This window comes from Gadus chalcogrammus, chromosome 12 (genome assembly GCF_026213295.1).
Source record: "Gadus chalcogrammus isolate NIFS_2021 chromosome 12, NIFS_Gcha_1.0, whole genome shotgun sequence".
Taxonomy (NCBI): domain Eukaryota; kingdom Metazoa; phylum Chordata; class Actinopteri; order Gadiformes; family Gadidae; genus Gadus; species Gadus chalcogrammus.
Genome location: NC_079423.1, coordinates 17,431,500 through 17,457,267, shown reverse-complemented (window position 1 = coordinate 17,457,267; position 25,768 = coordinate 17,431,500). Strand labels below are relative to the sequence as shown.

The 25,768-nt window shown below is 51.1% G+C and overlaps 1 protein-coding gene across 2 annotated transcripts in view; it reads left to right on the top strand.

The window, feature by feature from the left end:
- ryk (receptor like tyrosine kinase) overlaps positions 1–25,768 on the top strand; it is a 45,518-nt gene that overhangs the window by 10,175 nt on the left and 9,575 nt on the right. The window contains exons 2-12 of one of the 2 annotated variants that reach the window (XM_056603605.1): positions 4,690–4,811; positions 5,140–5,239; positions 5,851–5,982; positions 7,317–7,379; positions 9,813–9,954; positions 12,169–12,269; positions 14,733–14,822; positions 18,173–18,298; positions 20,726–20,812; positions 23,062–23,131; positions 24,840–24,972. In XM_056603605.1, coding sequence (XP_056459580.1) covers positions 4,690–4,811; positions 5,140–5,239; positions 5,851–5,982; positions 7,317–7,379; positions 9,813–9,954; positions 12,169–12,269; positions 14,733–14,822; positions 18,173–18,298; positions 20,726–20,812; positions 23,062–23,131; positions 24,840–24,972 — 1,166 coding nt within the window. The remainder of the gene's footprint in view (positions 1–4,689; positions 4,812–5,139; positions 5,240–5,850; positions 5,983–7,316; positions 7,380–9,812; positions 9,955–12,168; positions 12,270–14,732; positions 14,823–18,172; positions 18,299–20,725; positions 20,813–23,061; positions 23,132–24,839; positions 24,973–25,768) is intronic. The other variant, XM_056603607.1, reaches the window with a different exon arrangement.

The window sequence follows — 25,768 nt, the reverse complement described above, 5'->3', positions numbered from 1 at the left end:
TGTGTGTGTGTGTGTGTGTGTGTGTGTGTGTGTGTGTGTGTGTGTGTGTGTGTGTGTGTGTGTGTGTGTCCTTTAAGAAGCCTCTCATCTCTACCCAGCCCCCCCTCTGCTGCCAGTCTTATGTGATCTCAATAAGAGCCACTAGCCTGTAGCTATGGTAGCTAGCGTCCTACACTTCTTCTGTTTATCTTGGGTGCTCTCAACCGGTACTATGTTTATCACCTCCAACAACACATAACTCATGTGCATCTGGTTATCTGATCTACAGTACAGTCGGAATGGGTTCCATAGAGACAGTATCATACTAGGTGTGGGGATAAAAACGTAGGTCAAAGTATGGCGATACTTTTTATTCTTTGCTCAAATATCGATCTTTTGTTGCAAATATATAAATTAATATTTTTGGTATAAGAATCGTAATTATTTGCTATATTTATATGTTGAATGCAGAAGGCTGGTCTCTAGGGGGTAGAAAAGTTGGGGTTTGTTTGGTGGAATTCCCTCACTTCAAGTAGTTGATTTGTTTGTTCACTTGTCAATGGAGCCAGATTGACCGTGCATGGATGAAGAATCAAAAGAGTATAGACGCATTCAGAGGCACAAAGTGTACAAATACACATACACCCATAAAGACACGCACACCCTCTCTAAATATCCCCATGTGGTAGACACAGTGGTCAGTGTGACAGTTTGATAGTAGTTTCACTGGGAGCTGGCTGGCTGCCTGGCAGCAGAAGCATTGCCGTAGCCCACAGATCTGTTATGAGCTCGCTGCCACTGTCAAAGGAGAGCTTGAGGTGCTCTCAACCCAGAGCCTGTTTTCCGATCATTTTGGGTCGAAGTTGTGAATACGGACAACGAGTTTTGAGATCGGTCCAGGATTGAACGAGAACGCAGCTGACGTCCTCCGCAAAAAACTGGCGGCAATTTAATCCTTTGGGTAATGGAGCCCGTCACTGCCTCTTAAAGGGCTTGTTCTGACAGGCTTGGGTTCTATTCCATCATTAAGGATCCCTACACAGGAATACTACTTGTTTCTTTACCCTTGGCTTGATCACGGTTTGTTTGGTTGTTGTGTCCAACCGGGTCATCTAAAAGATTCGGTGGTTGGAGGGTTAAGATTGTAAGAACAATAGTATAGGGAAGCATCCTGCAGCAAGGAGATTCCAGAGTCGGGCTTCTCCTTGAGCCGGACTTGGTTGGACACGATAACAAACGGATGTCATCAAGTGAAATGTGAAGGAACAGGTCGTGTTCCTCTGTGTGGGACCTTTTCATAATGACAGACTACATTATGAGCCTGTCAGGGGACAAATATTGACTGGGTGTTGTGACTGCTGCCGCCCAAACGGGTTGGATCGCAGCCTCCTTTTTGTGGACTAAGGCAGCAGTGTTTTTGCTCATAACTAGAGACCTATCCTATTCCCCAAGAAAGCGATCGGAAAATTAGGTTGCCAGGTTGAAAATCCTGAAGTTTTCCTTTAAGCTAGCACAAATCATTCTGACATGAGCTAACCAGCATGTCCCCTCCCTCCCTCCCTCCAGTTTCCTTGGGCATTCCCAGTGGAACTGCACTGAGAGACAGATGGCAGTTTTGAGCCTTTTTGCAGCTGATTCCAGGATGATTTAAATGTCTGGCATCCCGCCCTGATTGGTCAGAAGACCTCCGGTAGAGGGCGGGTGTTGGCGGGCGAGTGATTGACTCCATGCTTTCACAGATCGGTGACGTTGTTGCCAGTGTTCTAGATATGCGTACCAAGCCGATTGTGAAATTCACTCTGCTTTGTATCGCAAGAAGATCATATCACTTCACGTTTTATCACATTCACAAGGCCTTTAATTTCCAGAAAAGAGCCCGTAGGTAAACATGCGGCGATCCCGCTCTCTCCACATACACCTCCCAGCTTTACGCCAGTGATCCTCTCGCCGGCCCTTCTCATGTAACGTGTGAACAACCTCATGGCCACCGCAGACAGCTGTCATAATTACGCTGCAACGGGTGTCCGTACCATACAGGCGTCTGTACGTCTGTCCTCTATGCGTTAACACCTGTATTTTTAGCCCCCCGGTTGGAGTGGGACGCACAGAGAGGTATTTTAATACGGGGTCTAAATCCGGTCTCAGTCCTGTCCTTGAGCTGGGAGATCCGAAGATGTCATCGTGTGCTTATCGTCTTTGAGTTGTATGTTTGATTCGTGAAATTAATTGTTTGAATTAATTAGGTTGTGAAGGTATGCCCTTAAAAACTGTGTGGAGGCCTTTATCTGTATAGCCCGTATTCAAGGGTACCATCCGAAAGGGCCAAACAGGCCATATGTTTACGACATCCCGCTAACATCCCACCATGTTGGCCAGGCTGATCCTCAAGCTAATGTGATACTTATCCTATCTCCTATCTCTTATCCCCGCTAGCCTTGTTATACACAGGGAATGGGTTAACCTAACAGTTGTTGGGGCTTGGCACTTGGTTTTATTAACATCCTTGCTGTACCTACTACCGACAGAGATATATTGTTGTTTCTCTTTCTTCTGACACATCGTCTCATTGAAAGTCTCTTTGGATAAAAGCGTCTGCTGAATGTAATGTAAATGAGGCGTCTGACTCCCCCCATGCCTGCTGTGATCTCCATCCAGCCAGCCCTACCTGTGGAGCTGTGCTCCACGTCTGTGGAGGTGTGTCTGTGGGGGGGGGGGGGTGTGTGTGTCAGCTTACCACCCCACACCCTGGGGCGCATTCCCCCCCCCCCCATCTCCCAACCTGATCCTGGGAGAGGGATGGACCGCCAGACAGAGACCCACTGGGCCTCCAGCGCCCGACCCAGGCCCCCGTGGGGGGGGTCCTGCCTTTACAACCTCACACGCTCGGCCCTTCGTCGGGTCCTCTGCCCTCTGCCAGTCCAGGGAGAGACCTGGCTGGCTTTGTTTCTGCAGCCTTTTCGTCGGGACCCTGTAATGGGTGAAATGACACTGTGGTCCTCAGGGGCATTGAAATTAACATGAAGTTATTTGGCTGAAATATTTTAAACTTATTTGCCTTCACCAAGACCCTCACCAGACTAGGGGTGGGAAAAATAATCGATTCTTCTAGAACGTTTCCGTCTCAATTCAGATAAATTAATAATCTGAAAAAGAATTATTATAGCATTCTTCATAGAAAGTCATATTTGTGACAAAAGCTTTCTCTCCAATAAAATATTAGATAAGTTAATTCATCTGTTGATGTCTTTTAATGATCATCACAAAAGTAGGAAGAGATTAACAAACTCCGATGTAAACAGTATATGTATATTTTTGAATATCACACATGAAAAAAAAAAAAATGGCATCGATAATCGCTTGAGAATCGAATCATTGACCTCAGAATCGAATCGTGAGGTGCCAAGAGATTCCCACCCCTAGCAGACCCTCCCAAATCCCTCAGCCGACCCACACCTTGTCCCTCACCTCACCTTAACCATCTCTAACCTCCTGCTTGATCAGAACAGTGAACACGGTTCCCCGTTGTGTACTACGCTACCATGTTCTTGGCTTTGCTGTGTGCAGAACAGGGCAAAGGTTGACTCCTTGCTCTCCAGTCCTTGGTCTGAGACGTCAGTCTCTTCTTGCTTTTAGTGTGTTTCCCCCAGGCTTTGTGCATCGCCTGGTCATGCAGCACAGGATGCTGACCGGTACAGAGTATACCCTGGCGGTGCAGCTTGTGAATGGATATCGTACTACACAAATAGAATCTGGAAAAGGTTTGCCCTGTTCTCTAGTCCTTCGCCTGAGACGTGGAGTCTTATCAAAGCGGAGTCTCCTTCTTGGGTTTGCTGTGTTTCTCTAGTCTCTCTAGTCCCGGGCTGTGAAACGCCACAAGTGCTAGCAGATGGAGCTGCCTTTGTCATTGGTCGGGAACTCGGGGACATTAGTGCCGTCTTTCATGTGGCCGAGTGAGGCTTTCTCTGCTCTCATTCTCCTTCTGAAAGGAGCCCGTCTGTGGAGAGCCAGTCCTTTTGTCGTGGTTCTGAACCTCGTCATTCCTGGTGGTGGTCGACCACTTTACAAATGAGCCAATTAAAAGGCTTACACTCAGTGGGAGGGGGGAGTGGTGGAGAGTAAACGCTGTAATTGCGAACATTCATCGCACAATCTCATAATGTTAGAAGAACGGAACATCTTGTACGATCACGGCGTGCCTCCACGTCTCTGTGACGCCACAGGTGAAGGGGTCTAGTCCCATCCGTTGAGTACTTGCACTGAGATGTCTTTTATGTTATCACTAGACTAGATTCATCCCGCTGCCTTCAGATACCTTAGAAACATCCCTGCTCAGTACCCAAGAACCTCAGCACTGTGGGGTCTGGAGCTGGGCTCCAGACCCCAGACCCTTCAGATGGAGTTGACCACTGTGTTGATGTGCCTTTTTAAACAAGTAGTAAGTAAGGAAGTAAAACAGGTTGGCTGGTAACCGGAAGGTCACTAGTTCGATCCCTGGCTCCTAGCTGTGAGTGTCGAGGTGTCCCTGAGCGAGACGCCTCACCCTAACTGCTCTCGACGAGCTGGCTGTCGCCTTGCATGGTTGACTCCGCCGTCGGTGTGTGAAAGTGTGCTTGAATGGGTGAATGTGAGGCAATCTTGTAAAGCGCTTCGAGTTAGAACAGAGCTGTATAAATGCAGTCTATTTACCGATCACTACGCGTTCCACGGCAGGGCTCGACGCGGAGCTGTACTACGTGCGGGACAACGTGGTCAGCCACTTTGCTCTCTCCTTCATCATGCCCGTGCCCAGCGACACCAACAGCCTGCACTTCACCTGGTTCTCCAAGACAAAGGTAGGCACGACATTACATCACGTTACATCACAACACATTGCGTCATGCTAAATCGGCAGACATTACATCACTCGCATTACATCACACCCCGCTATGTTGGATCGCATGACACAGGCTAGCGGCACACAACATTACATTACACCTTTATCATCACACACCTTTATTTTAATATAAATCCACTGTTTACTGTTCTTGGCATATGAGAGTAAAGGCTAGCCAACAGGCTGTCTGACCGTTTCATTCTCAATGTGTTTTCTGTGGTCGTATCGGCTGGAAACGGCTGGTCCACAAGCGTCTTGACGGACGCGTTGTGTTGTGGTCTCCTCAGGCGGACTACCGGCTGGGCTTCCAGGTGGAGAACCCCGCCGCCATGAACCAGCCCAAGAGCAACATCTCCAACCTGGGGGAGGTGCCCTCGGTCTCCTCTGGTACGTCGACCATGCAGAGCATGCTCATTAGAACCAGGGATGTTCCAGAGACCTCCTGGTCCAGCTCCGTGCTCCTGAAGCTAGGTTCAGCACGCTGAACGCTGGCCCTCAGTTCCAGAGGTGGCCACTAGGAGGTGTTGAGCTCAGCCAGAAGGAGTGAGTGTAGGGGTCGCTTGAGGTCCAGTCCAGCCCCACACCCTGCTTCCTGCCCCCCCCCCCTTACAGGAAGTCACCTCATGGGGCCCCTGCTGAACCTGGGGGGGCCCCTGGAGAGCCCTCTACACACAGGGCTCACAGAGCAGGGGTCTAGGCGTGGCGGCTGGTGTTAATGTGAGGGACTGGTCCTTTAGAAGGGTCCAGAACAGCAGCCTGGACCAGGGAGCGCTAGGCCATCTGTGAGGGCTCAGATTAGCACTAATGGAGTACACTCCTGTTGGTCCATTGGGTTAATAATACTGTGTGTGTGTGTGTGTGTGTGTGTGTGTGTGTGTGTGTGTGTGTGTGTGTGTGTGTGTGTGTGTGTGTGTGTGTGTGTGTGTGTGTGTGTGTGTGTGTGTGTGTGTGTGTGTGTGTGTGTGTGTGTGTGTGTGTGTGTGTGTGTGCGCGCGCAGTGTTCCGTGTGGACCTGTTCTGCTCGGGGAAGGTGGACGGGGAGGCGCTGCTCACGGTCCAGCTCAACCTCACCATCCAGGCCTCCAACTTCACAGTGCTCAACTTCAAGAGGAGGAAAATCTGCTACAAACGTACGTTACCACCACCCCCCCCCCCCCCCCCCAGAACACACCAGACAAGGAGGGGTTGTTGTGGACTGGTACCCCTTGCCCTGGTTCTAGACGCCGATATAGGAACTTATTCTTTTGATTCTAGAGTACCATCACATTTATCATCAGCCTCAAACATTAACAAAGCCTTTTGGACGCTGCCTAAAGAAATTCACATTCCATTTACAATAATTGGGGCATTTTTGCAGACGCTTTTATCCAAAGCGACTTATAATAAGTACACTTGTCAGCAGGAAGAGAAACAACAATATATTGCTGTCGGTACAGTAAGGATGTTCATAGAACCAAGTGCCAAGCACGAACAATTGTTAGGTTCAATGATAAATGATACCGCTTCGAATCCATCTGTTTGAGTTTATTTAGATCAAAACGCAAGTGTAAACTGTTCTATAACTTGAGTCACACTAACGATAGTGTGTGCCAGTCCCTCTTAACACGCACGCGTGTTCTCACCCAGACGAAGATAATCAGCCATTCAGCCTGCTGTATTTCCACGCTCGGGTTAAAACCAGGAAACGACACCAACAATGGCGTCTATTTACAAACCGCCCCCCCGACGTTAATTATATGCGACCAACAGCCTCCCAGCGGAGAATTCATAAGCCGCTCTATTCTGAGCACATGAGTCAAATTAGCCCCGCTGAATAAATGGCGTTTGTGTTTTCTGAACCACATGGAGGGCTGGAGGTAGTGGTTGTCGTGGGTGAACACTACTCTGGCTTGGGCCGTGTGGTTGGGCGGGACCTGCACAAATTAAGGATGTGCAATGTTATTGGTTGAGGGGATTTGCATAAAGTGCACAGCTGCGTTATTCACAGTCACTCCTTGTATCGGTTTATGAACTACATGTGAACTGTGTCGTACGCAGCTGGCTTGAATCTGTTTTTGTTCCTGGCTCACAATGGTTCCCTCCTGTTCCTAAGTGGTGTCTTGTGATGTACAACGAGACTCTTCAGTAAACCCCACTGTAGGGTCCTGTAGTTTACATCCAAGTTCATGCCTCGACCAATGAAAAAACAAAGGGTCTTATCCCTTTTAAGTAAGAGCTCTTTTGTCGGTTCACCTTGAACTGATGCATGAATTAAGTAGCCAATGGATTAAATAACACATTACTGGAATTAGGCTTTAAAAGCAGCTTCGACAAAAGTAGTTCAACGCAATCCCAGAATGCATCAGGTTGAACCTTTTTCCTTCCATGGGTTCAGGTCCTACTTGGATATCTGATGGTCTGAACAGAGTTCATCATTGTGCTGCTACCAGTCCTTGCATCTAATCTCTCTTTCTCGCTCTCTCAGGAATAGACTCTGAACCAAAGATCCCTACCCTCTCCAACAATGCCACCCTTCAAAGACCTGATGGTAAGTATTCACTCTCTCTCTCTCTCTCTCTCTCTTTCTCTCTCCCCTCTCTCTCTTTCTCTCTCCCCTCTCTGTCCCTCTCTCTCCCTCTCTCTCACTCTCTCCCCCCCCCCCCCCCCTCTCTCCCTCTCTCTCATCCTTCAGTGCTCCTCCCGTCAGGCGTGGCGTCGCTGGGCCTCAGACAGACAGGACGATATGAGAGGGCAGGATCAGCAGAGTAGGGTCTCCACACCGTGCCTCCTCTTCCGTGGAACTAAGTGTGTCTGATTCACACACTGGGGAAGTGCAGACGGGGGGTGAGGTGAGGGAGGGAGGGAGGGAGAGTTATAGAGAACGAGAGACGGAGATTCCCACTCCGGTTGAAGCACTCTCTATCTGTGTTTGAAATCGTTCCCTATCACGGATATAGTGCCCTATATAGGGTGCTCGCCATTTTGTAGTGCTGTTCGAATTCTCAGTGGTTAATTATATAGTGGACTTAAAATACCCAACATACGATGTTCCCTACATGATACTCCCGTATACCACAATGCAATGCGGTCGTGTTCTTCCGGAGGAGAAGAAGAAGCTGAATAACCGTGAAAACGAATACATTTAATGATGGAGTCTGCGGCTTTAGTTTAGAAATGTCAACAATGTATTTGGGATTTAACATAGAAAATGTAACATTCAAAATTAATTTAAAAAAAACTTGATCAAAGAAAGGATCAACATCAATACAACCTCCAGCATTCCTCGTGAGCGCCCGGTTTGTTTACATGATGTGGGCGCGTCTCTCTGCGTCACACAAATACCCGACGCATTCACTGACGCAAATGACGTTTACAAATGTTCAGCGTAGTGTCCGAATTCTCGTCTGTTTGCTCCCTATGTAGTGCACTATGTCATGAACACTACATAGGGCATACTGAGTGAGTGTATAGGGAGCGCTTTGGAACACAGCTCCTATCAGTAACCCAGCAGGGCCCGGTCCCTCCTGGCTGGGGGAGGGGGGGCGCTATAGGGGGGCAGGGCTGCTCGTCACCAGCCCGTTGTGAGGCTCCGGGCCTGGGCATTGCTGCTCCATTAGCGGTCCCTGCTGGAGCTCCTCTCTTCTGCCCGGGGCCCCCGGAGCTCTTAGTGGTCCGAGGGCCTCTCACCAGACGCTGAAGACGGAGCCGCCGGTGTACCAGAGGGGCTCCATTAGGGTGGGGGGAGAGTGGTCTGGGGGGGGGGGGTACCTTCATTCTATCTTCCTCTGTCCATCATTAACGCTCTCGTTCCCTCTGTCCCTCCCCTCTAGTCCTCCCCAGCTCTTCTCTCTCCTCTTCAACCCCACCCCTCCCCGCTATTACCGCCGTCCTTCCATCCCCCCCTCCCTTCCTCTCCTCGTCCCTCCCTTCCTCTCCTCGTCCCTCCCTTTATCTCCTCCCCTCTCCCTTTCTCTCCCTTCCTCTCCTCTCCTCTCCACTCCTCTCCTCTCCTCCCTCTCCCTTCCCTCTCCTCTCCTCTCCTCTCATCTCCTCCCCTCTCCCTTTCTCTCCCTTCCTCTCCTCTCCTCTCCTCTCCTCTCCTCTCCCTTCCCTTCCTCTCCTCTCCTCTCCTCTCCTCTCCTCTCCTCCCTCTCCCTTCCCTTCCCTCTCCTCTCCTCTCCTCTCCTCTCCTCTCCTCTCCTCTCCCTTCCCTCTCCTCCTCTCTCCTCTCCTCTCCTCTCCTCTCCTCCTCTCTCCTCTCCTCCCCTCTCCTCTCCCTTCCTCTCCTCCCTCTCTTCCTCTCCTCTCCTCCCCTCTCCTCCCCTCTCCTCCCTCTCTTCCTCTCCTCCCTCTCTTCCTCTCCTCCCCTCTCCTCTCCTCCCTCTCTCCCTTCCTCTCCTCTCCTCTCCTCTCCTCTCCTCTCCTCTCCTCTCCTCTCCTCTCCTTCCCTCTCCCCCCTCTCTTCCTCTCTAAGAGAGCGGTGTGCCCACCGGTGAAGCCTGATCAAATAACCTGTTTTCCGTAATAAGATTGGACCAACTCCTTGCAGTGCATTCCACAAATCTGATAACCTGAACAGTGTTTACTTCCTTCAGTCTGATGGAGAGGCCTCCTTTAACGAGGCATTCCTCCTTGAGTTGCTAAGAGACGGCCTTCTTCGTAACGGTTTGGCTTGGTCTGGAGTTAGGCCTTTCTTATGACTATTTGGTCGCTTATATGCCGACCATTGTATTACAATGGTAACCGCTAAAAATCTTTTTCTGTGGTTTGTCAGGATTGTTTTCATTCGATTTTTTTAAATTTATCAGCCTTTTAATTAGAATAGTATCTCTAACTTGTCAGCACTCTAAACGAGGGCTCCTCAATATTTATTCCCTGGATCTAAGAAAGATTGAGTGAATGTTATTTCAAACATTTTGAAAGGTGGCTGACCCTTTGACCTTTGACCTCTGACCTTCGCCCCCCCCCCCCCCTCCCCCAGTGGAAGGCATCAGCACCCCCACCACCTCCACCCGGGTGTTCTACATCAGCGTCAGCGTCTGCTGCATCGTCATCTTCCTGGTGGCCATCATCCTGGCCATCCTCCACCTGCACAGCATGAAGAGGGTGGAGATGGAGGACAGGTGGGTGGAGCACTGACAGCACCCCCACCCCCACCCCCACCCCCACCCCCCCCCCCCGGATCCACTACATTCTCTTCTCTAGGAGAGAGGGGGGAGGGAGAAGGATGGAGTGGGAGAGAGAAGGGGGGGTGGGGGTTGGTGAGAGAGGGAAGGGAGTGACAGAAAGGGGGAGGCGGGAGGGAGAAGGAGAGGGCTGAGGGGGAGGAGAGGGAGGAGAAAGGGGTGTAAGAGGAAGGAGAGGGGGGAGAGAGAGAGGGGGCATTCTGGGATCGCGTTGCGAAAGAGGGGCTGAGATAGGCAAGAGAGGGAGAGGGTGGGGAGAAAGGGGGAGATGGAGTGAGAAAGGGGGAGATGGAGGGAGAGGGTGGGGAGAAAGGGGGAGATGGAGTGAGGAAGGGGGCTGGAGGGAGAGATAGGAGGGTGCTGCTGAGATGGTGTTTATATACAGACCGGGACGGGCCCACTTACTCTAAGTCTGAGGGATTACGATGCGACCGCTAGCGTGGAGACTGGGGCCTGGTACTCGGCTGACTGGTTTAGGTGGACACGTCGTCCCACAGCCACACTAACCCCAGGAAGAGCTCAGGCCTGACGGTGAGGAACGCCTTCAGTGAGGGGCACCGTGGGGTTCTGCCATCTCCCGTTAGTCGTCTTACTAATGACTGATGATTCACCCTCAAGATGGCGGTCGTCAGTCAGTCAGTCCGTCAGTCAGTCCAGCTATGAAGCGACGTCCTGCTCCCGTGGTTTTGTTCGTGTGGTGTCTCTTCGCCGTTTGCATCCTATAAAATGTTCCCAGACGTGAAGACGCTAGGACAGACGTCGGCACATAAATTCGTACACATGAAAGAGGCAACCCGTTAAATGTGATGTCACAGACATGTGAGCCAATGGAACGCTGAAGGCCAATGAGGTCGCTTTGAGTTTAGTTTTAGATTTTTCTCGTAAAGCGACTTTTGATGAGGTTGTTCGTGAGGACACAAGGATACAAGCTCTTTAGACGTGGACGGGCCTGCGGTGGTAAGTGCAGAGTTGGCTGGGTTCCCATTGTAGGTGGATGTTCTTTTAAAGGAGACGATCACCCCCCCCCCCCCCCCATAAGGAAAATAACAACAGTGTCTGGGTCTACCGTCGGTCAAACCAACAGCCACTGAAGTTTTCTAATTAACATAAAACATGCATAAAGACAAAACACTAACTTTATGCATTCTAAAAACTTTGTACGATAAATGTGATCTGATGATTTGTTTAAGATAAAATATATCCATAAAAGGAAAACGTTATAATGTCAGAGGGAAGAAGATGAGATGAGGGGTTATTGATCCACAAGGGTAAAGGGGCATTAGAGAACAGAGCCCAAACATTTAGTAGTACCTAGAAGTATTACTAATTAATATGTCTGGTCACGTGAATCGTGTCACACGAAGCTATTGAAGACCACAAGACGGTCCGATTTATTTAATTCAAATTCAATAGTCTTCTCAGAAAGTGAATTAAGTTACCGACAAAAAAATATGTTCTGGCAGCTTGTGACGCAGCTCTGTGATTGGCTGAGAAGGGTGGGGGGGGGGGGGGTCGGCTGTACGACATAAATCTAATGTCAATCCTAGTTTTTGTCCCTGCAGATTGTGGGATTTCCTGTTATAGAATTAGCGTATGAGTGTAAACTACCATGATGAACTCGGCTTAGGTTCGGCTTAGCTCAGGAGGTAGAGCAGTTGTCTTGTAACCGAAAGGTTGCTAGTTCGATCCCCAGCTCCTCCTAGCTGAGAGTCGATGTGTCCCTGAGCAAGACACTTAACCCTAACTGCTCCTGCTCCTGACGAGCTGGCTGTCGCCTTGCATGGTTGACTCTGCCGTCGGCGTGTCAATGTGTGTATTAACCGATGTAAGTCGCTTTGGATAAAAGCGTCTGCTAAATGCGCTAATTGTAATTGTAATGTACTGAGCCGAACTGTAGCTTGCTGCGTCCAAGCTAAGTGTCCGTTTATTGACTCGCCGACCGATAATGGTGCCTGTAAGGCAGCACTTTGTTAGTGCGTACTGACCCGGGAGACGGCATCAGTCTGATCTCACCCCACTGAGAGCCATTGGGTGTGTCGGAGCAACACCAGATGTGTTGGCAAAGTGAAAGTGGACCGAGGTACTGAACGATGGATCGTCTTCATCTGCTCATAACATCCGTACCCCCCTTCTCTCCCCCGGCTCCCCCAGTGTGAGTGACAGCGGGAGTTCCCAGGGCCTCTCCCAGCCCTCCACCCAGACTACCCAGTACCTGCGGGCGGACACCCCCAACAACGCAGCCTCCGTCACCAGTAAGACCTCCACCCCCTCCGCCCTCTCTCCCCCAGCCTTTCCTTTGACCTCCGCCCTCACACCCCTGACCTCTGACCTTAATGTCACCCCTCCACACGTCAACATGCTTGTGCGTTTGTTTCTGCGAGCTGAGTCACATTGGTTCACGTTGGGGCACGAATTAAATGTGTCTACTATTGTACTTATTTAATACCTAATATCTACTAATACCTAAATACTGCAGCGGGCTTGATATATTATTTGATCTGAAAACGTCTCTAGACGGTTCTCGCGCTGCTCTCCGGCGTTGTAGTGTTCTAAGGTAAGTTAAGACAGAGCTCTGAAGGCAGCTAGATAGCAAAACCAAGAAAGAACGGTACCTAGCTAGCTACTCACCGCGAGTACAAACCCTCTAAAGACACGCTAAAACCTTTCGCTCTGCGAGCGATTCATATAGGCAGACCAACGTCAAACCCGGTGTTCCCTGAGCGAGGCAGGTGCGCGGCACGCTAAAGTGTCAATGGGGTGATTGTGAAGCGAGGCAGTGAGCTTAAGGGGAGGCAGCAGGTTGTGATAGCAGCTCAGGATGTTGTTGTTCCTGCCTGGGAAGCTGTCACGCACTCACAACCAGTCCCATTGTACTCCCCTGTTATTTAAATGACTTTATATTTATATATACTTCTGTGACTGACATACGTCTGCTGGTCCAATCACGTGCATCATTTTGTATGGTCCCGCCCCAGAGCTTCCTGTTTCAATATGCAATGCATCTTAATCCTACTGATTTTTAATTATACTCCTAGTGTTTCAAAGTTAAGGGCTACTATTATGCCCCAAGGTGTGTTGCTGATTAACCATAACAAGGCGTAATGGAACATTCCCTGTGTAACATCCAAAGTGGGCGTATCCATCCACAGTTGTTGCAGCCCACTGATTGGCTGTTAGGCTGATCCATCAACCATATAGGGGCACTAGAGTGCTGATCTTTTGCTTCATTATTATCACGCACATATTCTCACTTGCTTGCTTTGTTTTTCGTATATTTACAAAATGATTAACATTAGGGTGCTTTGTCTTTGTGTTGTAACATTGTCGCCACCTAGTGGTGAACCACTGTCACTAATGTCCATAATGTCACGCCTCCAATCATCTGTCTGTGTCTGTTGGCTCTGTGCGTTCATATCCAGAACTGTGTGTCTACCCCCTGTACCATACCCTTTTTATTGGTCACTCTCCCCTCTGCGCGGTGGGTTCACCCATCTGAGCATTGCTAATGTAATGGATGTCAGGCGGCCAGCGTATCTCTAACCAATCTGCAATCAGGCATCCATTAGATGAGCTCATATTGTAATGATGGGGAGCATTCCATTGAGCATTCCTCTCTCTCTCTCTCTCTCTGTCTCTCTCTCTGTCTCTCTCTGTCTCTGTCTCTCTCTCTGTCTCTGTCTCTGTCTCTCTCTCTCTCTCTGTCTCTCTCTGTCTCTGTCTCTGTCTCTCTCTTTCACTCTGTCTCTGTCTCTCTCTTTCACTCTGTCTCTGTCTCTCTCTCTCTCTCTCTCTCTCTCTCTCTCTCTCTCTGTCTCTGTCTCTGTCTCTGTCTCTGTCTCTCTCTCTGTCTCTCTCTGTCTCTCTCTCTGTCTCTCTCTGTCTCTGTCTCTCTCTTTCACTCTGTCTCTGTCTCTCTCTCTGTCTCTGTCTCTGTCTCTCTCTCTGTCTCTCTCTGTCTCTCTCTCTGTCTCTCTCTGTCTCTGTCTCTCTCTTTCACTCTGTCTCTCGATTTCTTTCTCTTCTGCCCATTCACCTCCTATCTCTCCTCTACACCCCTTCTCTGTCTCTGTGTGTCTCTCGCTCTCGCTCTGGCTCTCTCGCTCTCGCTCTGGCTCTCTCTCTCTCTCGCTATGGCTCTCTCTCTCGCTCTCGCTCTGGCTCTCTCTCTCTCGCTCTGGCTCTCTCTCTCTCGCTATGGCTCTCTCTCTCTCTCGCTCTGGCTCTCTCTCTCTCTCTCTCTCGCTATGGCTCTCTCTCTCTCGCTCTGGCTCTCTCTCTCTCTCTCTCTCTCTCGCTCTGGCTCTCTCTCTCTCGCTCTGGCTCTCTCTCTCTCGCTATGGCTCTCTGTCTATCCTGCCATTAACCACCTCTCCTTCACCCCTTTCTTTCTCTCTCTCTCTCGCTCCTCCACCCTCTCTCCATCCCTCTTTCCTCCGCCCCTTTCTTCTCCTTCCCTCTCTCTCCTCCTCTTCTCTCCTCCACCTCCTCTCTCCATCCCGCTCTCTCTCCTCCACCTCCACCTCCACTCTCTCCTCCACCTCCTCTCTCCTCCACTCTCTCCTCCACCTCCTCTCTCCATCCCTCTCTCTCTCGCTCCTCCACCCTCTCTCCATCCCTCTCTTTCCTCCGCCCCTTTCTTCTCCTTCCCTCTCTCTCCTCCTCTTCTCTCCTCCACCTCCACCTCCACTCTCTCCTCCACCTCCTCTCTCCATCAGACAACCATCCCGGTACTGCACCCATTCTCCAGCTTGCCGCCGCATCCTCCTCCTACCCCATCCCCGGTGCCCCCGCCCACGAAACCAAAAGTAAGTTCCACCTGTGGTTTCTGACAGAGCGGGGGGAAGTACCCTCTGCAGCACAGCATGATGGCTAGCCTAGCTTAGCACGGTCTGGCTAGCCCAGCTTAGCACGGTCTGGCTAGCCCAGCTTAGCACGGTCTGGCTAGCCCAGCTTAGCACGGTCTGGCTAGCCCAGCTTAGCACGGTCTGGCTAGCCCAGCTTAGCACGGTCTGGCTAGCCCAACGCTACATAGACCTAGCGGTAGCAGGGAGCCGGGCTCTGTGGTATTCCAGTAATCATAGGATAACTTCACACACTAGCATTATTAAAGCACAATGTCTGGTCAAATGGGATCCATCTGCGCAAGAATGTGGATGCATAAGAAGCCAGTATTTCTAATGTATTTATTGGCTGGCGTCTCGGTCTTGTTTGGCATTTCAGCACTGTTATTACTATAGCCCAGTCAAAGGTTTTCGTCATTTTATCCTTATTAGGCTTTTGAGGCAAAACTCTTCATTCTAGCATTAACTGTAGAAGCACAACAAGCTCTTCCTAGCATTGACTTTAGAACCCCAGCTAGCCTCTTCCTAGCATTGACTTCAGCACCACAGCTAGCTTATCCCTAGCATCGCCTCATGTGCTTCCATTCATTCCCTTTTGTGTTTCATGTCTTCTCACCATTGCTGTCACATCATTCAAGTCATCACTGCATTTCTTAATTCTAAATGACTCCTTCTTGTGTATGTGTGTTTTAGAAATGTGTGGTTCAAGCTCATCTAAACTTGAATTGGCCACCAGATGGCAGCAGTGAGCCATGTTCTACAACCGGGACGTGTTTAGCTCCATAATCGGGACTCGGAGGTTCTCAAACTGTCTCACCCCCTTGAATGACAAATCCAGTGTGTCACTAGGGTCGAACTGCACACTCAGTAAATCACTCAGTACCCCAAATCAGTGATCCTTCTTTTAAGAGGGGTTCTGGGCAATCTAAGGCCAGGACCCGTTTTCCCGACTGGATCGCAACCCGATTTGGGCTCAATGAGACTGTGAGCCCACTGGTTCAGATGGAATATGGAGACTATGGGAATAATAAAAAATGGGTTTTGGACTGAGAGTTTAAGAAAGGTGGGGGGAGTGTTGTTCCCCTGGTTACGACCCACGGCAACTTTATAAGACTTTTAGTGTGGATAAGAGCCTGACAATGAGTGATGTTGTCTATGAAATGCTCAACACACCGTAGAGCTATACTATAGGTGTCCGGGAAGCCTTAACCTCACTCGGACGCGGGCATTAAACGCATCGCTGCTCAGGCGGAGCTTCACCAGCCACACACACACACACACCGTGGTGTTAAAAACACGTTTCCCGAAAAGCCCAACTCTCTCACGGACACTGCAGTCCGCCACCGCCCAGACAGAGCTCAGCACCCCCCCACCCACACCGTGCCGACGTTAGACTACCCATGGAAGAGGTAGTCTAACGTCATGAACAGAACGGGCAGAGTAACGTTTACATCGTGTTTTGAGGAGAACGGCAAAAACAGACGGTTTTACCCCTTTTTTTTTCTCTAAATTGGGGACTTCAGTAACAGTGATAAAATGGCATAGATTACTATGTTTGCTATCATAGAAGACGTGGTTTGGGGTTCACTGGCTCTTTAAGAACCCCCGCTGAGACTGTTCTGCTTCGACTGTCCCAGCGGTCAGGGGCAGGGGGGGGACCAGGAAACCATAGCTTGTTCTTCACGCCCCAGCGGTCCAGCTCACAGAGACAGTGGTGGTTATAAAGGAGAGCTGCTCTGTGGTCAGTAAACAGGATTAACCCCGGCACCGGGATCACAATTAATCACCGCCAGAACGGAAAATAACCACGCCTGTGTAGATATTAATGATTAATTACTCTGTGAGGCCAGTCCATGGCCCGCTGGGCCTGTTAGATATGATAGGATATCTGGCTCTGGTTCGGAAGGACAAAGGAATGCCATTAGTTTGGATTTGTTACATAATTAAAAAAAAATAAGAACAACTTCTCATGTCCACTTTAGGCAAACAGACCCATTGGTTATAGAAGAACAAACACAAAATGCTTTCTGCTGAAGAATTACATTGCAGGTTTGTTTGTTTCTCCTTTCAGAGAAGTCGATTTATCGTATAAAAAAAAAAAACAGAACGAAAGAACAAACGGTTGAACAAATATCCCTGAGATTGGTCTGAAAAGAATCCTGCCCATCAGTGCAGCAGTGATGAACAGTGCCGCTTGCCTTCAAGGCTTCTTGTTTAACGGCCACGCCTCCCCCTATGTTAAAGCCCTGTGCTCCACCGCTGGGGAACCTCCTGCCTCTTCCACCGCCAAGCGTCAGACCAACCTCCCAGCCAGCCTGCGTGCCAGAGCTATCGCTCTTCTCTGGCGGCTTGTGTACAGAGGCTGTGTGTGTGTGTTTACAGGCTGGGGGCCCGCCGTGTGTGTGTGTGTGTGTGTGTGTGTGTGTGTGTGTGTGTGTGTGTGTGTGTGTGTGTGTGTGTGTGTGTGTGTGTGTGTGTGTGTGTGTGTGTGTGTGTGTGTGTGTGTGTGTGTGTGTGTGTGTGTGTGTGTGTGTGTGTCACTCGCAGCAGGGGGGATCCCCACGGCCGGTGCGTCACGGCCCGCTCGGTGCCAGGCCGGTGTAAACCTCAGTGTTCAGCCACGCTGGGGGTCTCTACGTCACCGCCGTTGCCGATGGTTACGGGCCCCTCTCCTCCTCCAGGATGGTGGTCCCTCCTGCTGGGGGGCCGTGAGCTTCTAGTTGAGGGGGTCACGTCAATGTTCCTTTGAACATCATCATTAACCAGGGGTCACCAGACGACATCGATTAGTGGCGGGAAAATCGTGTTGGCAGACGTGTGTGTGTGTGTGTGTGTGGTTCCTCCTGATGTGTGTGTGTTGTTCCTCCTGATGTGTGTGTGTGTGTGGTTCCTCCTCATGTGTATGTGGTTCCCCCAGATGTGTGTGTTTCCTCCAGATGTGTGTGTGTGGTTGGTTCCTCCTCATGTGTTTGTGGTAACTCCTGATGTGTGTGGTTCCTCCAGATGTGTGTGTGTGTGTGTGGTTCCTCCAGATGTGTGTGTGTGGTTCCTCCTGATGTGTTTGTGGTAACTCCAGATGTGTTTGTGGTAACTCCAGATGTGTTTGTGGTAACTTCAGATGTGTGTGGTAACTCCAGATGTGTGTTTGATTCCTACTAGTGTGTGTGTGGTTCCTCCTAATGTGTTTGTGGTAACTCCAGATCTGTGTGTTTGGTTCCTACTAGTGTGTGTGTAGTCCTTCCTGATGTGTCTGTGTGTGTGCGGTTCCTCCTGGTGGTTGTGTTAACGCCAGATGTGTGTGTGTGTGTGTGCAGGCTACCCGTCGCTGCGCATCGAGAAGAACGACCTCCGCAGCGTGACCTTGATGGAGGCCAAGGCCAAGGTCAAGGACATCGCCATCTCCCGGGAGAGGGTCACACTGCGGGACGTCCTGCACGAAGGTAACCCTGGAAACACTCACTCATACGCAGTCGCGCGCGCAAACGCACACACGCATACACACACACACACACGCATGCGCACGCGTATATGCGCATGCGTGCACGTACACACATGCTTGCACGTACACACGTTCGCACGCACACAATCGTTCACACAGTCACGCTCATTGACAAACACGCACACACGCTCGTACACACCCACGCTAAAGTACAAACGCACACATGTACACACACAGTCATGCTCGTAAGCACACACAGTCACGCTCATAAACACAGTCACGCTCGTGTACAAACACAGTCATGCCATTGTATGAACACATATACGCCGCCACAATCAATGCACGATCACCCACACACACACACACACCTTCTCAAAAAAAAACACGCACGCATGCCATTATGCAGTGCATTTCACAACAGCCTAGATGACAGACAGCACAGCCTCAGAACAGCCGCGTGTAGACGTGGAGCCGCTGCCAACCATAATAGCAGAGGTATCCCAACAGAAGGCGCTTTCCACCGTGTTGTTCCCGTCAGCCGTGAGGAAACCAGATTGTTTCTACTCATTAATTAGCTTTTGAGTGTGATGGGGTAAACCTTGAACCAAGGTTGTTTATACACCAGGTGCATTTGGAGTTACAAAAACATATAATCTTTTCAGTCTAGCTTTCCTTTCCAACAACAGCAGGGATGATCATGTAGGAAGACCAAATACTTTAACAATGGTCATAACTCAATAAAGTAATAGACCAGGGTCATCGTCTGGAATCCGCATAAATCAGACAAAGGAAATCAGATGAGCAAGTGTGCAATAATCATTTATTGTTTTATATTGTCTGCATCAGGCTGGGAACTCTCCGATGCAGTCCAGACTCGCAGAAGCTTTGATATATTTATGTCATCATATCATAAATCATCTTTTGATCTTACCACGCAAGTAAAGACAAAATGCTAGTGCAACGACTTACTGACAGAACATCATTAACTCAATCGGAAACACGACCGATATCGGTAAGCATAGAAAGCAGTTCCCGGAACGCACGCAAACACCTGCGTGTTGTAACTCCGGCCGGGCCGTCCGTCAGTGGCGTTCGGTTGTTGCGTCAGCGAGCCACCTGCCTGTAGTTCACACACCTCGTTCTGCCACTCAGAACCCCCGACGGGCTCCGGTGACAGCGAGGAGGAGGAGGGGGAGGGGAGGAGGGTGAGGAGGAGGAGGAGGGGGGGAGGGGGAGGGAGAGGGAGGGAGAGGGAGAGGAGGAGGGAGAGGAGCGGGTGTGCGTTGGGGAGCTGGATGTTCTCGTGCGGTGGGGTGCGGGCGTGTCCGGGCAGCTCGTCTCCGCGCCGCTCAGGACAGAGGCAGTGGAGCAGCCATTCCTGGGCGCGTGTCTCAACACGGGGCCCCTGACGGCCCCGGGGCCCGCGTTCAGCGGCCTGTTCTTTCTCTTTTTTTCTTTTGAGAGTTTACGTTGATAGTTTATTTTGCTTAATGCCGTCTCACCGCGAGCGGATCGTTAATTCCCCTGCGGTCCCTGAATCAACTTGACGGCGGTTTAGACAAAGGGCAGTTGAGCTCTGCTGTGAGCTCCTGGGTGCCCAGCAGAGCCGAGATGCGTCTGCACTCACCTTCCTCGCTCTGGGGAAATCTGCCTTTGTGCTCGAATCAAAACATCAACACAGCGGCGATGAATACAAGACGGGACTAATTATATGAGTGTACGTGAGGGAAGGTGACTCACTATGTTTTGGGGTTGTGACTAGTGTTGTGGACTAGTTAACTTACCCAACTAAATGGTAACGAGGTATGTTAGAGGTTATGACTAGCGGTGTGGTTTAGTGAACGTACCCAGTCAACATGTTGATGAGATAGGTTAGGGCTTATGACTAGCGGTGTTGACTGGTTAACATACCTATTCAACATGTTGACAAGGTAGGTTAGGGGGTATGACTAGCGTTGTGGAGGGGTTAGGACCAGGTTTATGTAGGGTGTTGACAAGATGTGTTTGGGGAGTTGACTAGTATTGTGAAGGGGTAACGACCAGGTGTGATAGAGGGCTAGGACTAGGTACGTAGGGGTCTATGTTGTGATAGGTAGTCGACTAGTTATGCTCGCGGACGCAGGGTAACGGGAATTACCAGGTACGTCAGGGGTACTGACAAGGTAAAGACGTGACCAGCGACCAGCTACTGAGCCCTTGAACCCGGGGAAGGTTCAGGAAGTTCTTCAGTGTTCCAGGTCGTCACTCCGGGTCTGGCGCTCTGCGGTGACAGGTCTGGCCGCGATGGAGCGGGCTCTGAGAGACGTAGACCTCGCCCAGCCACATTAGCATAAGACCCAGACGTGGCTCCGTTGAACATCACTGACATTTGGGTCTGGCTGCTCGTCCTGCTCCTAAATAACCTCCGGCTCTCGCTCCTCCGCCTCAGGCACGTTTGGACGCATCTTCCACGGCCTCCTCCTGGACGAGAAGGACCCCACCAAAGAGAAGCAGGTCTTTGTGAAGACAGTGAAAGGTATGCTCTCCCTCCCTCACTCTCTCCATCTCTGCCTCCCTCCCTCTCTTTCCCTCTTAGGGCCTTTCTCCCTTTCTCTTCTTCCCTCTCTCGGTCTCTGCATTTCTCCCTCCCTCTCTCCCCCTCTCTTTGCCTCTCTCCCTCTCTGCCCCTCTCGCTACCTCCCTCTCCCTCCCTCTCTCCACACTCTCACAAGAGCTCTGAGCTCGCCAGAGAATTTCCCTTTGCTGCTCCTGGAGCCAGCTCTGAGATGTGTTTATACATCATTCAAGGATGTGGATGGATGATTTGTGGTTTGTTTTTTCCAAGTTCAACCCCCTGTCTGCAGGGTTCGATTACAGTACACAGATACCGTTTTGTATCACATTAAGCGTTTTACCTATCTTGATTTATTAGCAATCAGCGTTTGTTGGCATGGGTCCTGCCCTCAGCTCCCCGGCGGGAGGGAGGGGAACCCGGTGATACCTTTGCACCGTGACGAGCCCCGTGGTATTCTAACACGGGCGTGCCAGAGACACACTGGCAGCTCTGATCAAAGTCGATCTGCAGGCGGAGGGATTCAACCCGCATGTGTGCTGCTGATTTGCATTTACATTGAGGGCTTTAGCAGACGCTTTTATCCAAAGAGACTCACAATAAGTACATTTGTCAAAAGAAAGAGAAACAACAATCCCTCGCTGTGGTTACAGTGAAGGCGCTTGCACACCGCCGCGCGGCGACCGCCCTGATCACCGCCTCGCTGCCGGAGGGCTCAGCGCGGCGGTGTGAAGGGCCAGGCCTTTTCAAAAGCGGCTGCTGCAGCTGCTGTTGCCGCCGCCGAAAGTTTCCACACGGGGAAAGCGGAGCGGTAGGGCAAAATCTGTGCACGTTCAGGTGGGCGGCAACCGCTTCCTGGTCAACAGCCGCTTCTGTAACCGCCTCCCCTCTGCTCTTCCCTCATTGAAATGAACAGAGGCGGCGAGTTGCCGCGCGGCGGTGTGGAGGCGCCTTAAGGATGTTCCTAGAACCAAGTGCCAAGCACTAACAATCGCTAGGTTAACCCCTTCCCCGCATACAACACAGATAGCCGGGATAATACGCTACACGATGCCAAGTACTTTTTTTTAAGTGCCAGGACGTACAACTTACAATAGGTGTGTACATTAGGTGACACTGATGACCCCCACAGCCACCCCTCCCTCTGACACTGCAGATGTTTCTAGGGGCCCTGCTTGCCCTCGGACTCCACGGTGTTGGGGGGGGGGGGGGGGGGGGGGGGGGGGGGGGGGGAAGAGAGAGAGAGATGCGCTCCGACTCCAACTTGCAAAGACTTAAATAAAAGACATAACGGTCACGACATAAATCGTGACCGTTTAAAATTCAGAGAGGACGGTTCTTGACAAACGCGTCGGTGGCGGTCTTTCAGGACACACACCGCTGTCCGAGAGTGGAGCCCTTCTCCGCGGCGTCGGCCCGAGGCCAAGTAACGAAGGCTCAAGGGTTCCCGGTAGGGGCGGGTCTCCCAGCGACATTGTTCTTACCTTTCATCGGGTTGCCATGACGGCTGACCTCTGCCCCCCCCCCGGCGCCTGGTGTTTGCGCAGGGCGCGGTAGGCGGCAGCCTCATGCCAGGCTCAGACCCCCCCCACACTTCCTGTTAGAGCAACAATTGTTGGTCCCGTGGCATGCTAGGTGAGCCAGATGCGGCCAGACTGCGGCCTCAGATTAAGAACCAGGACCTCCCGGGCCCTACCCCCCTGTGTGTGTGTGTGTGTGTGTGTGTGTGTGTGTGTGTGTGTGTGTGTGTGTGTGTGTGTGTGTGTGTGTGTGTGTGTGTGTGTGTGTGTGTGTGTGTGTGTGTGTGTGTGTGTGTGTGTGTGTGTGTGTGTGTGTGTGTGTGTGTGTGTAATGGCTTACTTCTATGGAAAGCTGTGTGGCGGCTTTGACACCAACTGAACCATCACACATTTTCTTTCTTCCTCGGTGGGTTGGTGTGTACTTAGTTCGTAACCTGAGGAGTGTTCTGGTAGTGTGTTTTCCGGAGTGTTGTGGCAGTTTGGGTGTGTAACCTTACTTTTGTGGTGGTGGTTTCGGTGCGTGTGATTGACGTCTGCAGCCTGGATGTCGGGGTTGGTGTGTGTGTGTGTTGGGCTGGAGCATTGTGTGTATGAGTGTTTCACCATGTGCTCCTTTGTTAGCTGACGTGTGTGTGTGTGTGTGTGTGTGTGTGTGTGTGTGTAACCTTTCTCTGTTTTCTACCTGGGGTCTAGATAATGCGTCAGAGGTCCAGGTCACCATGATGCTGACAGAGAGCTGCAAGCTGCGGGGGCTCCACCACAGGTGAGTCGGGACGCCCAGGTACCTCGCCAGGTACCTCACCTGACCAGGTACCTCACCTGACCAGATACCTCACCTGGCCAGGTATCTCCCATGCCAATGTACCTCACCTGTCCATGTACCTCACCTGTCCATGTACCTCACCTGGCCAGGTACCTCACCTGTCCATGTACCTCACCTGTCCATGTACCTCACCTGTCCATGTACCTCACCTGTCCAGGTACCTCACCTGTCCATGTACCTCACCTGGCCAGGTACCTCACCTGTCCATGTACCTCACCTGGCCAGGTACCTCACCTGGCCAGGTACTTCGCCTGCCCATGTACCTCACCTGGCCAGGTACTTCACCTGCCCAGGTGTGTCACCTCGCGGGCTCTGAGTGTTTTGTATAGAAGATGCAGAGTATAACACAGTGTCCTTGGCGCGCAAAGGCATTTTGGGAGGCCCCTCACCTCAGCGTATCTCCTGGTGGGTTAGTAGACGTTAAGTCACATAGAAGTGCAAAATAAGCCGCGATGGGTGAAATAACTCTCATACAACAGAGGTTGAGCTTGCGTAACAGGCATGCCTAGCTAATCGTTCCAGACGGGAGCTGGGTGTACCTCCTGGAGCACGCTACCTCCTCTTAGGCTGAAGCCTACAGCTACCCTGTCCCAAGTCAAGACCGGGTAGTCACCCCTTCTATGGAATGCTCTCAGACTGTGAATGTGTGCTCATGGAGGTGCTAGGAGACCCGTACAGCAGCAGACGGTGATGGGTGGAACATGCCACCCTGTCACTTCTGGGAAATGGAGTTAATGACTCCCGGAATCATCTGTCGAGGTTTAAACGTGGAAATTCGTTTTCCACGTATGTGGCACGGGAGGTCGGTGAGATCGTGTTGGTGAGGTGATTTGGAGCGGCAAGTTCAGACGGCAAGAGGTCACGACCCCGGCTGGTTTTGGTGACGAGCTGCCAACAGGTGACTCACCGTATCCCGGAGCGGACACCAGGGGCGGAGCCTCAGTCCCTTCCTCTTTCCCCTTTCTGGCAGTGGTCAGTGTCTCAAAACAAACACCCTTCCCAGCACCACCAGCACCACTTCCCCATTCCCTGCACAACCACCATCGCAGCCTTCCCATCACCACTTTCCCCGTCTCACACCTCTCTGGAATCCAGTCTGAGCTCCGTCGCTGAGCGGAGTCACAACAGCTTGTGCCCGCTGAACCGTCGGTGGAAAAACCTTCACAAACAGACAAACGGTTCCTCCTTCCTTGCGAACTTCTGGTGAAGTGTCGGCCCTCACTGTCTCTCTCCTGGTGAAGTGTCGGCCCTCACTGTCTCTCCTGGTGAAGTGTCGGCCCTCACTCTCTCTCCTGGTGAAGTGTCGGCCCTCACTGTCTCTCTCCTGGTGAAGTGTTGGCCCTCACTGTCTCTCTCCTGGTGAAGTGTCGGCCCTCACTGTCTCTCTCCTGGTGAAGTGTCGGCCCTCACTGTCTCTCCTGGTGAAGTGTTGGCCCTCACTGTCTCTCTCCTGGTGAAGTGTCGGCCCTCACTGTCTCTCTCCTGGTGAAGTGTCGGCCCTCACTGTCTCTCCTGGTGAAGTGTCAGCCCTCACTGTCTCGCTCCTGGTGAAGTGTCAGCCCTCACTGTCTCGCTCCTGGTGAAGTGGTGAAAAATGAAGACCTCATATATAATGCCTTTATTTCCATCTGTTTTGTGTTTCCTCCAGGAATCTGTTGCCCATCAGCCAGGTGTGCACGGAGGACGGGGAGTCGCCCATGGTGCTACTGCCCTTCATGGCCTGGGGAAACCTCAAGCTCTTCCTGCGCCAGTGCAAGCTAGCGGAGGCTAACAACCCCCAGGTGAGCTCCTGCTAGTTAGCTTCTTAGCATATAGCTTCTGCACTGCTTAGCTGGAGCGACCCTCCAGCTATTGTAGCGCTGCGGAGTATAGCGCCAGTGTAAGATATAGTCGATGCAAACGAATCCCAGGTGAGCTATCGCTATCTCTTAGCTTCTCACTTTTTCTGCAATGCTTACCTTCTCTTTTCTTCTCAGTCAAATATATTTTTTCTTTAGTTTATGAGCATAAAGCTTATAAGGATCAAGCTTGTTTACCTTCTTTATAAAATGTTAAATTAGCACTTAATAAGCAGTATCAGAATGTTACTTTCAGTGTACTGGTAGCTCATGTTGTAAATTATAGCTAGCCTATATAGAACACACAAACACCTTTTTGAGGCTTGGCTTCTCATCTCCTCAATCAACAGCCCAACCTGACAGTATCCTTCTCATTGACCTCGCGGCGGAGCATTAGGTCCAGACCCTTCAACACATTAGCTGGATCATTGTTGTGTAATCACCGTCTCCCTGTTCAGACTCGGCCCCAATTGACCAATAATCTGCGGGTTTGCCTTGTTATTATGTGCTGTGTGAAGGCAGACGACAGGCTCTGGGCATGGGGGGGGTGGGGGGGGGGTGGTTCGATGTGCGGTAGAACACAATGGCTCAGCTATGTTCGCTTCCCTCGGGGTGTCTTGCGTGTGTTTGGCACGGCGCTCTTGATATACAACCCGTCCTCCTGCCAGGAGACATACGCACACGCGCACAATAGGGCCCACAGATGAGAGGTGCTCTGAGAAGGTGTTTGAAATAGGCG